Source organism: Pyrgilauda ruficollis, unplaced genomic scaffold (genome assembly GCF_017590135.1).
Source record: "Pyrgilauda ruficollis isolate IOZ18807 unplaced genomic scaffold, ASM1759013v1 scaffold5, whole genome shotgun sequence".
Classification (NCBI taxonomy): Eukaryota; Metazoa; Chordata; class Aves; order Passeriformes; family Passeridae; genus Pyrgilauda; species Pyrgilauda ruficollis.
Window position 1 is genome coordinate 4,451,429 of NW_024526599.1, and position 12,065 is coordinate 4,463,493.

Below are 12,065 nucleotides of genomic sequence, written 5' to 3' on the forward strand. Positions count from 1 at the left end.
AAGTGCGTAATAAACTTCATTTTAGACAGAAGATATCTTGCTATTGCCTTATTGGCAATTAATTTAGGAGAAAAGTAAGTGAAGGAACCAGTGCATCTTGCTTAGGAAAGCAGATCTGATTGTTGAGAATCCCATGGTTCTTATTTCTGAGACCGTCAATCATTTACCTAAGCGATGTAAGTATGTGAAGAATGTACTTCTTATTCAAAAGTAATTTATTGTTGATGACATTTGCTTCATATTTTCATGAATAAGCAAATATGAATTTGCCTTTTTAATGAAAAGTACATAAGTATGCTCTTATAACCATTAATTATAAATGGTTAAATGTCTCTTTATGTCTCCATCCTAGAGGAAGCTTACTATGTTCATAAGTTCTTGCTTTGTTTTGCTTTTTACTTTGCCAGTTGAAGAAGTGATATTTAAATCCCCAGGACTGAAAAATCATGTGGTTTCATATATGATGAGCAGAACTTAAAATTACTGAGCCTGTAATCAAATATGCATTTAAGGTAGCTTCACCATGGGGGGAATGAGTCTTAGTCTAGTCTGTGTTTTCTGTTCAACTGTGGTGCAGTAGATTCTGCAAATCCAGGTGTGGATTTGCAGTATTGGTATAGTGAAGTAAAAGAGAACCCAGAAGGGCAGGAGTGATGTGGACGGGGTTTAAGTTCATGTCAGAATATGGATCAAGCATGTTTTTTCCAAATAGAGTTGTTCTATTGCAGCAGATGGTAGCAAATGTCCTGGTACACCAGTCATTTAATGTGTTCTGAAGTTGCAGCTGCTTTAGGAAGAAGCAAACCAAGCCCTGGATAACACAATCCATGCTGTTCTGGGATGAACAGCTTCTTACAAAGAACAGCCCTTTGTCTGGCACCTGCAAGAACTCAGAGATGCTTAAGTCTGTATGGATTTCTGTAGTGGAACCTTAAATGATAGATGTGTGTAGATGTCATGATTACCACAATTTCACATGAATGTCTTCATTTCTGAATCTTTGTGAAGGTGTAGAAAGTTTTCATCCTTGCATACAGTATTGGATGTTTACATCCCCTTTTTTTTGCTGTAGAAGCAGTAATCAGGAAATTCTGTAGTTACATTTGAATGTGCAGTTGAACTTTTTATGAAAGCCACCTTTAATCTACATTTTTTTTTGCCTTCTCATGTTTTAAAGTTGATCACTGTGATCCTACAGAGCTGTGTTGAAACTGTTAGGAAAAGAACACTACAAAAAATTAATCATGGAGGGGTGTTCTAACACAAATGGTGAATTCATTTGGGTTTTAAAAAATTAATTATTTGCTTTTATGCAGTGTCTTCTACATGGATTTGTGAGATTGTTGCCCCTAGGTTCTTAAATCTATCAAAAAATGGTTTTGCCTGTAGTAGTTTAGAACTGTGTTACCCTGGTGCATAGGCTTGTACGTGATGAAGAAATACAACTCCGGGAGCACTGATGTGGTAGAACTGAAGAACAGATTGTCTTAAGGAAGGCTCTATCACAAGATGAATTTACCTTTTTGTTTAACAAATAGAGCAAGGAAATCACACTTATTGTCCTATGCTATAATGTAATTGTTTTAGCTACTCAGAAATAAGCTGTTAAGCACAGAGCTTGTTTTCAGCCACAAGCAGAGTTTGGACAGGACCATTTTGCTGTGGGCAAACAGCATCTCTGCTGTACAGTCTTCCATGTTCAAAAGAAAGTTGAAAAATTAAGAAAGCTATATAAGGATGTTAAACTTATTTCTTAATTACTTCAAAGGGAGTTTTATACTGATCCTAGAAACATCCAACTTCATTCAGTGGTAGCCCTGAACGAACTATTTTTCTGGAGAAAATATCTTATTTTACATATTTGGTTTTCCAAAATAAAGTAATAGGTCATCCAGTGTAAGATGATCTAGGTGATTCAGTTTCTCAGCCTTTGTGTCCTTATTTTATTTCCCTTGCTATGTGAGCTGTTTACCTTATTAATTATTTGCTTTAGTTAGAATGTTTTATAGCTCAGGAATTTGAAATACAATATAAACACAAATAGTAATCTCTTATAAATTTTCTTAATCTGGTATGTGTCTGAACATGTATGAGATGGTGCAAGACTTAATGAATTGAAGTCATGTGTGATTGTATGCAATACTGGCAGATTAATTAATTTTTAATGATTGGTTGTCTCCTCCTCTCAAACAGCTGAGTGAATTGTGGTGTCATCTGTAGTTACCAGCTATTTGGAATCAAATTTAGATACTTTCCTTACTTAAGATAAAATTGTGTATGTAATTAATCTTTCATGATCACTATATTCACAGAGTTGATTTCTTTCGTATGGGCTCAGTGTTAACAACTTTCTTTGCTTTTGTAGCTGAGATCTTTTTGAGGCTAAAATAAAAGGGATTTTGTTCTAGTAAACGCAACAGACTTAGCAGCTTAATAAGTTTCAGTGGCTTAGCATTAATGTAATCTTGCAATGTTTGGATAAATCTTATGCCTTAACAAAAATGGTGATCTTTGCAATGGTAGGATACAGTCAGTGTACTGTTGCAAGTGGCAGGATATATGTCACCTGAAGAACCTTGTTTGACTTCCAGGGTTTTATGTTGCAAGCTTAGTTGTCTGTGGGGAAAGGTTGCTTTGGCAGTGGAAGCTTACACTAGACTGTATTCCTAATCCCTCTTAGATTTTTGGATAGCTGAAGGCCTGGTCACTCAAAAGAAGGAGGTTTCACTTTGCTTTAGCAGAACTTGTAAAAGAAATGTTTTCTGAAAGCCTGCTTTGGTTTCTGTGAGGTGCAACATCCAGCTCCTTTCACTTCAATTAATGCATGCCAAACCTGTTTGGTTTTCAGGTATGTCAGAACACAGCAGTGAATCCACAACACTTGATGAGTCTCATCCATCTGCAGAAGAGATCCAGTCTGGCTGTGAGGTGATTGGGTGATAGTTATATTAGTGTAAAATCAACCAATCCTAACAAGTTTCAGATTCCCAAAAATTCTGCTGTACATAGCACAGTGTTGTTAGTATGGGGATATGAGTTCATGCACAGCAGCTTGAATGGGTGGGGTTGGTTTTGAGACACCATTAAGAACAGTCCACTTAATTCATAGCAAAGAATTACTTCAGCTAGTAGCCTGTTGCTGTGCTGCAGTATTTGTTTTGTAAGTTTAATACATTTAGGCATGGTAGAATCTGAAATGTGTGAGCATTGCAGGAAGAAAGGGTTGGTATTCAAAGGCATCAATCTTGGTGCAGCCTCACTATAACAAGGTATTCTGTCTACTGCTGGAGGAGTGAATCTTTTTTTTCCCTGAGAGCAGAAACAGTTTTCACCTTCTCTATGGAGAAGTCTCTGACAGATTTGAGTTACGAACAAATTCCTAAGGTTCCCAATATTATTTAGCTAATCAGGTGTGTTTGGGATGCTCTTTCAGAAAGATAGAGTCAACATTTTCCTGACTGTTCTAGAGTAAAAATGAAAAAAAGTAATGCTGACTTTATCACTATTGCAGTTTCAGTGACAGTGAATTGTTTTTAAAATTTCAGTAAAAACAGAATAGTGATTCTCTTTAGCATATTTCCAGATCTGATATTTGTAAACACAGATGTACAAAGAAAACATAGGTTGTTACTGAAGGACTATTCTATTTTTTCAAAATAAAACATGCATCTGAAATGCAATGTTTTCCTCTAACACTTATGTCGTTCATGTCTAATACATCAATAAAAATTTAGGGACTTATTTGGATTTATTTTAGATGGTTTATGCATATGATAAATTTCCTTCTGAGGAATCAGTTTCTTTGTATGCTTAGTTTAAGTCAGCTGTGGGCTACACTTGGCAAAGAGACCCTTGATTCAGCAATCATACTCCCTGTTTCAGCAGAAATGCTGCTGTGGTTTGGCAGTTTAGTTTTCTCTCATATCAACAACCTTACTGTGGTTGTGTGGAGTTACAGGAACACACATCCAGAGGTAAAGAGAAATGGCTGCTGGATTTGGGAGTAACCTACAGTCAGAGTAAGTATTTTGAGATACTGCATGGCTGATGCTATAGGCAGTTCTTCATTCTCAGTGGTGTCTTCACTGCATTACTGCCTGCTCTGTTTCATAGGTGCAAGTGTTGGAGCTTGTCTGCTTTGGAGACTTGATGGGAGTGTAAAAATTACCTATTCTCTCTTTGAGCACAGGTCACTTCTTTTGATCTGCAGTGTTTCCGGAATATTGTTTGCTGTGCAAATCAAATACATTGTTCTGGCGCAGGAAGGAGGTGAAGGGATGGTGAAAGCTGCTGGGGGGAAGAGTTGGGGGAAAAGGGCAAGGATTGGTTCTTGTCAGCAGTGCAACTGTTAACTAAAATGGAGATGATGGTTTCTTGTTATGTCTGAGTTAAATTAGCAGTTTATCACGCTTCCCCTTTTCAGCTGCTCATTTCATGACTTTGGTGCTTGTCTGACTTCACTGCGAACTGATTCAATTTACTGAAGTTGGAAAATTAACCTGGTGAAAAGGTCTATTGCCAGGCTAGTCAGTTGTGTGTGGTGACTGTAGTCAGGTGAGTGTTGGGGGGGTGAGGCACCGTGTGGTTCACAGTAGAGACTGAAAAATAGAGTGGTGAAATGTCCCCTTTTCAGCAATGGGAAATTGTTGTAGTTCAAATGTAGCATGGAACTGACATTAGCAAGTAATTTTTTGCTTTCTCTGAACTAGATACAGAGGTCTGACACAAGTAGGAATGCAAAAAAATAGGTTAATTTCTTCTAGTTGTCCAGAGAAGCTGATGAATTTTTGTTTCCTGGTATATGTATTTATTAGAGGTGTGTGCATGTGCTTTGAGCATGTATGTCTCTGAATTAAAGCATAAAAAATATCAATGTCACTATTTGTGAAATTATTTTAGATTCTTGTTGAGAAGCACCTAAGTCAAGGTGTTTTTCCTGTAATTAGTGATGCAGTTTTGTTTGTGATCCCTAGCAAAGTGCCCCTTGACAGAAGAGGACTTTTCCTTTGCACTGTGTTGTCACAGTGCGATTTGCGGAAAGAAGAACAAAAGTAGCTGTGAACAGAACATGGCCTATGCTAATGCTTCTGTATTGTGCAAGTAGCTGTGACAGGCCAAGCAGTTTGAAAAATACTTCACTTGACCATATCAAGTAGAAGTGCAGTTCCTAGCAGTCTTAGAGCTTAATTAAGCACATATGAGATTTAGAGCAAGCTTAAGAAAATTGAGCTATTGGACAGATTTCCCAAATGAAAATGTGATGTGGCAGGTAACAGGGGCATCTAGTCTAATGATGTCGTATAGCAGTTCCCTGTGAGGAGCAGGGCTTGAGCTATTGGACAGATTTCCCAAATCAAAATGTGATGTGGGGCATCTAGTCTAATGATGTCGTATAGCAGCTCTCTGTGAGGAGCAGGGAGTTGGACTTGGTGATCCTTATGGGTCCCTTAAAACTCGAGATAGTCTATATTCTATGAAATTAAACAAATTACTGTTTTAAAAGTGCTCATAAAATAAACATAGACCTTTTGGTGTGCTTCAGTAGAAGCACATTTATTGGAGCCCACAGACAGTGCCTAGTTAGAAAAAGTCTTGAGAAGCCTCAAAACTAATAAAGGAAATCAGGCTCACAAATGTGAATGAAGTGGCGATGTGTGAAATTGGAAGAAATATTAGCAATGGGTTGTGACAGAAGATGTTCCAGTTAAGAATGATGCAAGTGGTGCTCAGTGAGTACCAGTAAAATCTTTGTGTTATGTTGATACTCCGTAAAGCTTCACGTGTGGTTGGAGAAGCTGATGGTGCTTCAGATCCTGATCCCAGGCTGGGCCTCTTCCTGATCTTTGGGCTGAAAAGAGCTGGTTCAGTTTGATGATTTAAGAGCTTTAAGGGTATAAGGGTACCTATTCTCAAGTACCTGTTGATGGTACACCTTGTCTTGCCAGTCTAGCGCAAGTGTACGGGCTGGTTTGAGGACTTGAGACAACTTTTATGTAAGTGAACAAACACTGCTTTGGTTGTGTGTTGATTTTTCTGCTGTTTACACTTGAGATGACTGATGAAGCTGCCTTGCAGAGTTAGGAGCAGCTTTTTGAAAGGGATGACATTCTCACTTCCTCTTAATTTTGGAGTGTTAAGCTGCCATTCTCTCTTCAGGTGCTTGTAAATGATGTGCAGTTCTGGGAATGTCTCTTCAAGGCTATGCCTTAGGTTGTACTTGACACACAGCTGCTGCTACTGTTTGTGATGCAGCTGCATTTGAAACTAACTTTGAATCCTGAATTCTCTTGGTACTTCTGAGCTCTTTTGACGCTCCTGCATTTCACTTCACGTTTGTTGCTGTTGATTTCATGAGAGTTGTGTACCAACAGTTTGGTCAGAAGGTGGCACTATATTATGGTAAAATAAGAAGCAGCTGAAACTGTTTTAAAGTTTGGAATCATTGCTTTTCTTGTAACACATGATTAAACATATTGCTCTTCTCTAGTATTTATTGTTTAATCAATTGCTAGTACAATTTTTTTAGCCAAGCTCATTATAATTTGAGATACAGAAACTACTCTAAGGCTCAAGCATGCATGTAAAACATTTGTCTGAGCCCATGCCTCATTTGTGTTTTACTCTCACAATGCCAATGGGTTACATTTTCGTTTTCCTTTTCTCTTAGATCTGGAAACTTTAAATTACTTCTGACTGAGATGTGCTAGAGTATTACTGTGATTCAATGATGTGATTAAATAAACATGCAGACTGAGTATATCGGAGTATTTCCAGTTGGAGCTTGAAATAAAGTCAACTGTTATGAAACCCATACATCAGATATTTTCATATGGATTACTTATTGGGAATGTAAGGCAGACACTAACCTGTTTCTTTTTACAGGGAAGTGCAATGGCTGAAGAATCTCCCAAAAATTCGGCGGCAGAAATTCCTGTGACTAGCAATGGACAGCTGGAAGATTCTCATGAGCACAGCTTTAACAGGGTCAGAATTGTCTTTGCTGTCTGTTATGGTACCATTATCAGAAATGCTGAAGTTACAATTCAATGCATAGCAGTCTCCATAGCAGTTTTCTGGAGGTTTACTGAAAAAAACGCCTTTGATGCTCATAGATTATTGTAAGAGTTGACATTACACAGTGCGGTTGCATATTGCAATGATCTTTTTTGTGTAAAAGGCGCGTTCGTAGTGGCAGAAGCCGAGTTCTTCCCCCTCCCTCCGCTCGGTGCCGATGGACGAGCAGTTTTGCTCGTGCCCGGGCGTCCAGCAGAGGGCGCTAGGGCACAGCCTGTGGAATTTGGGGTCGGGCTCCTTTTATTTGGATTTTGGACTTGTCCACGTTTATTTGGTGTCTGCTGAGGCTTAGGTTTTAAGGAAAGCTCTTAAGTTTTAACAGTTCCAGACTGACTTGCAGTGCAGAACTATTCTTAAAAGAAATGTTCAGCAGAATTTCAACATTTTATTCTGTTTTACTAGAATGCTGATTAGAGGGGGAAACCTTCATAAGATTTGTTGTTCAACTAAGATCTACCAGTGACATAATGTAAAAATTAGTAGAGTGTTTAATGAAATAAATTTAAAACTACATTTCTATGAAGATGTATATTTAGGGAGGCAAGGCTGGGGAATGCATCTTGAAGTGGTAAGGAATTTGGGTTCACCTCAAAGCAGCGAAACAGACAGTAATTTGAAGCTTGATGACCTTGCTGCTGCTGTGACTTGGCTGCTGTCTAAGTTACCTTTTCCTTACACAGTGATTCTTCTGCAGTGCAGTGCATGCAACACTTATGTACATCAAATGGAACTTGCACTCTTGATGACTGCATTAGGGCCTATGCTCAGGCAAAATGTAAAGCTGGAATTTTAAGGTGATTTTTGTTTATGGCCATATGTGAAATTTGGAGTAGATTTTTCCTGCATGCTAATCGTTTTGCTGGCTTGGAGTCAACTATATTTTGAAACTTCTACTTGGACAAAAATGGGTCAAATCTTTGATCAAATTGCAGAAAAACCTGTACTCTGCAAGCATATTTGAACTTGCTGTAATTATTTTCACAGTGTTTATTCTGAGATCAATGAAGAAGTGCACTTCAATTATTTTTTTGAACTGTCTTGTACAAGTTCACACCTGCATGTGTGACCTGAAGTCAGAATATGTGATAATCAAGGCTTCTTATAAACAAAACAAAGAAAGTAAACTTCTTGGAATTAACATCTAGGTCTGTTTACTAATCTCTTAGTCTCAAATTCTAATATTTAGCTTCTATTCATCTTGCTTCATGTTTGTTATTTCTAATGCTTAATGCCATGCTTTCTCTTTTTTTCCTTGCCAGGTAATTTTTTACTTTAACCTAAAGCAATATGCATTGCACCACAAAATTTTTGGGGTCTTTTTCCTACAACTTATGGAAATGACAAGCCAAGGACTGGTTTTTATGAAGTCACTTAAGAAAGGGGCAAGAAACCCTGACCACTCTAATTTGTACTGCTACCACAGTGCTCTGTAAGAGTATGTGACCACAGCAGAGTTTAGAGCATTCAGTGTACTAGTTTTGATTGCACCTTCTTGGGAAGCTGGGGAACAAAGTTATTTTAATTTCCTGCTTCCTTATTTGTATGATCAGGAAAATATTCATCTAGATGCTGTACAATTCAGATGTAAAGAACAAAATACTACTTGCTCTGTATTTTTTAGTCTTCTGCAGCTATTTTGCCGCCAAGACTTGAGCAGCTTTGATTACATGTTTTTGAGTGAAGAGGTATTTGTACAACCTTTTCTTTAGAATTCTTTAATTACAAAACTGCACTTTCCTCTAGAGCCATGTTCTGTTTGGTACTTCCATCAGCCCTTGTCCATAAGCTGCCCAGGCATGAAAATGCACATTTGTGTTTCCCCAAATGCAGTATTAATATGCGTTCAAGCATGAGAAATATTTCATTTTGCGAGGCAGTGCAGAGCAAACGTATTTACCTGGAAATGACAAGTAGGATTGCTCCTTCTTTGAAGAAAGATGCCATTAGTTTTGCAGAACATCAGACAGCACAGATTGTCATAATATCATTTCAGAAGGAAGTATATTAGTTCCATTTTTGTGGGAATGTGACATAGCACTAACTGGTGCATCTTCTTGGTATAATGAATATTTAAAAGGTAACTTAAGTGTTTTCCTAACTGTAAAATCTCAGTCAGAAATATGCTGCTACATTCTAATTCTCTAATAAGACATGCCTGTGGAATTCAGACAAGTTTTGTCCTGCCCATATGATGAATGGAAACTCTTTTACTGAAAAAGTTGGAGCTTCAGTCATCACTGGATCGAATATCTAATGTTCTTTCAGTACAGACAAGCTTGACATAGTGCTTTTTAGCTCCCCAAGCTCTGTTGGATCTCACTTGAGCTTTAAGGACTTGATGTATGGAACTATTTGCTTGTGTTTGGGTATTTGTTAGACAGAATGCTTCAGCATTTCCTAATCAAAAGTTTTTCTTATTACTTTGTATAAGAAAGCCCTACGTACAAAAAGTCTGGCTAGTTTATATTATTCACTTGTTTTATTTCACTTATCCCTGATTTCCAGAGCCCAGTTTTCCTCACATGCTGTTGGAATGATGTGATTAGCATAGTGGTGTTGTAATGTGACTGGGGGTACTGGGAGCTGAGGACAGCAGGAAGGAGTGAGGGAAGTATATTAATTCTATTATTCCTATATATAGGAACATGCCATATAGTGTGAGAACTGCATAGGAATAAATTAAATTTTTCAGAAAACAGTTTGATTTGCCTGTAAATATATTCAAGCAGCTGTAAGTGATTTGTTATGTTTAAAGTATTGCACAAAATCTACATGATATTCTTTTCAGTTTGAGCCTGAATTTGTTTAATTTAATTTTTGATACTGCCTCTCCTCATGGTTCTTATTGAACAAAACCACAGTTAAGCATGCATATAAAACTAGTAATAAACTTCAGGATCCAAAAATATAATGAACTTTGTTGTGAATCTTCAATTTGTCTTATTAGAATTATGAAATAAGGTCTGGGATCTGATGAATCTGAGTGCATGTGTTCACGGTCTTGTTCTGTAATTTTGTTGCTGGACTGCACAAATAGATAAGGTCAATTTTCTTGTTTTTTGCTGTCTGAAAAAAAATGCTAGCCTTGTCACTCACATTCTGCCTGCAATGTCTGAGTTAATCTCTTAGGTTTTGCTATGTTGACTGACATAGTTAGATTTTTACTTAGGGTAATTTTCGTTTAATTAATGTAGAACTGATTTAAAGTGTATTTCTAGAACTGTATCAGTTCTAGAAAACTGGTTTGAGGAGATAAAAAAGTCAAATGTTCTTCATACAGTCTGAAAAACCAAAAATATGCATGTTAATTATGTGAGTGGGAGGGAAACTAAAACTGGATTGTAGTATAACATTAGGTAATTCAAAGGGATGTAGTAGAAAGGGTCTTCTGGTTGAAGAGCAGTGAATAGAGAATAGAAGAAATGTGTTAGTCTGTTATTTGCCACTTCATCAGAGATTAAAGCCTTCAGGTCTTCTCCCATTTGTTTATGTTGAATTTATACTGTTGTGAGGATCTAGTGGCTTAATTCATGGAGAATAGGAACTGAGTGATGTAATGGGGCAAAGAGGAGAAGAAAAATCTGATTGTGTATGAGGAGCTCTACTTGCATGTGATTTTGATAAGAAGTTAGAAGTTCAGAGCCCATGTATCTCACTGGATAGATGTTATGTCTATCTGCATAACCTTTTATTCCATAGGACTTATAATCACACTTTAAACTGTGAACTTTACAATCACATAGATACGTTGTAAATTTTTCCTGAAGTCAACTTGAGTAGTTTTATTTAAAATGTCATCCACCATTGAAAACAAGCAAGCATATCATTGGTCTGATATTAGTTGCTCCACTGTTGAACTAGCCGTTGGTGTGAGGTTTTAAGAATACCTTAATTCAAGATATTAAAGGCAAGTAAAACTATCTGTCAAACCTCCTGTTGGTACTAAGCAGAAGTTAATGCTTAGTGATGCAGTATTAATGGAGTGGTATAACTAAGAAATAAATCCAGTGTTGTTTCCTTAGTTGCTTCTCAGTTAAGTAAGTTTCTATAAATTAAGTTTTGGCTGGCTTGGTTTCTGCTGTTGGAGAAACAATACAGTTCTTGTCTTTCCCCTCTTCATTTTAGGTTATTATGGATAGCATGATTGGGAAGTATCATTTTGGAAATAGTCTTGTAATTCAGCCAACATTCCTTCATGATCGTGCATTCTGAATGACTTCTTTGCTGTGTCTGCTGTCTCAACAGGACTGCTATGTCAAAAATCTCTACTGGTTCATCAAACTATTATCTGTATAATAGAGTTAGGTAAATAAGGCTAACCTGACTAAAATATGTTTAGTTTAATATAGTGATTTGAAGTCATTGAAATGGGATTTTAGCAAATGGTTCAAGTGGCTTAAATGTTCATATGTCAAACCTATGGCGTATAGGTTTGAACTGTCTTGACTAAACTTAATTAAGCTAGTACACTTATTCTGCTTTGCTATAATTCATGCTTTTGCTTCTTGCTAAGAATGGAGTAGGTAACGCAGCCTTTTAACTTGGGAATCTTCTGAGTTGTGGTTTTTTTATACCTCTAGTTCTCGGTCTCAGTGAACTTACAAAATTAAGATGCTTCTGCTAGGTGGTAGTTACATGAACATGGTTTCAGCCTGATACAAATGAAAATTATTAATGAAGCATTTATCTATTTGTTTTTTGGTGATGGTGATTCCTTAATAAATTTGTGGGCTTGCCATGTATTGATAAATCTTGATCAATTCTAAAGACTTGAATTTACCTTTTACAAAGAAAGGGGAAAGTCTTAAACTTAGCTGGAAGAGCTATATAATATAATCATCATTGGTAGTAGGGGAATCTGTCCTCACTTCCTGTCTTGTAAGAGCCAAACTTACATTTAGTGGGAACAAAGACAAAAGCTATTTATGTTGCCTTCTTACCATTCAAACAAAGTACACTCATACCTTCCCTTAAGTGTGACGTTTTGTGCA

The 12,065-nt window shown here is 37.1% G+C and overlaps 1 protein-coding gene across 4 annotated transcripts in view; it reads left to right on the forward strand.

Annotated features, from left to right (window-relative positions):
- ARFIP1 (ADP ribosylation factor interacting protein 1) overlaps positions 1–12,065 on the forward strand; it is a 40,579-nt gene that overhangs the window by 1,453 nt on the left and 27,061 nt on the right. For 2 of the 4 annotated variants that reach the window (XM_041479954.1, XM_041479952.1), the window contains exons 2-3: positions 2,849–2,928; positions 6,883–6,984. In XM_041479954.1, the coding sequence (XP_041335888.1) occupies positions 2,851–2,928; positions 6,883–6,984 (180 nt within the window). In that variant the 5' untranslated portion in view covers positions 2,849–2,850. Of the gene's footprint in view, positions 1–2,820; positions 2,929–6,882; positions 6,985–12,065 lie in introns of those variants that run through there. The other 2 variants (XM_041479951.1, XM_041479955.1) reach the window with 2 other exon arrangements.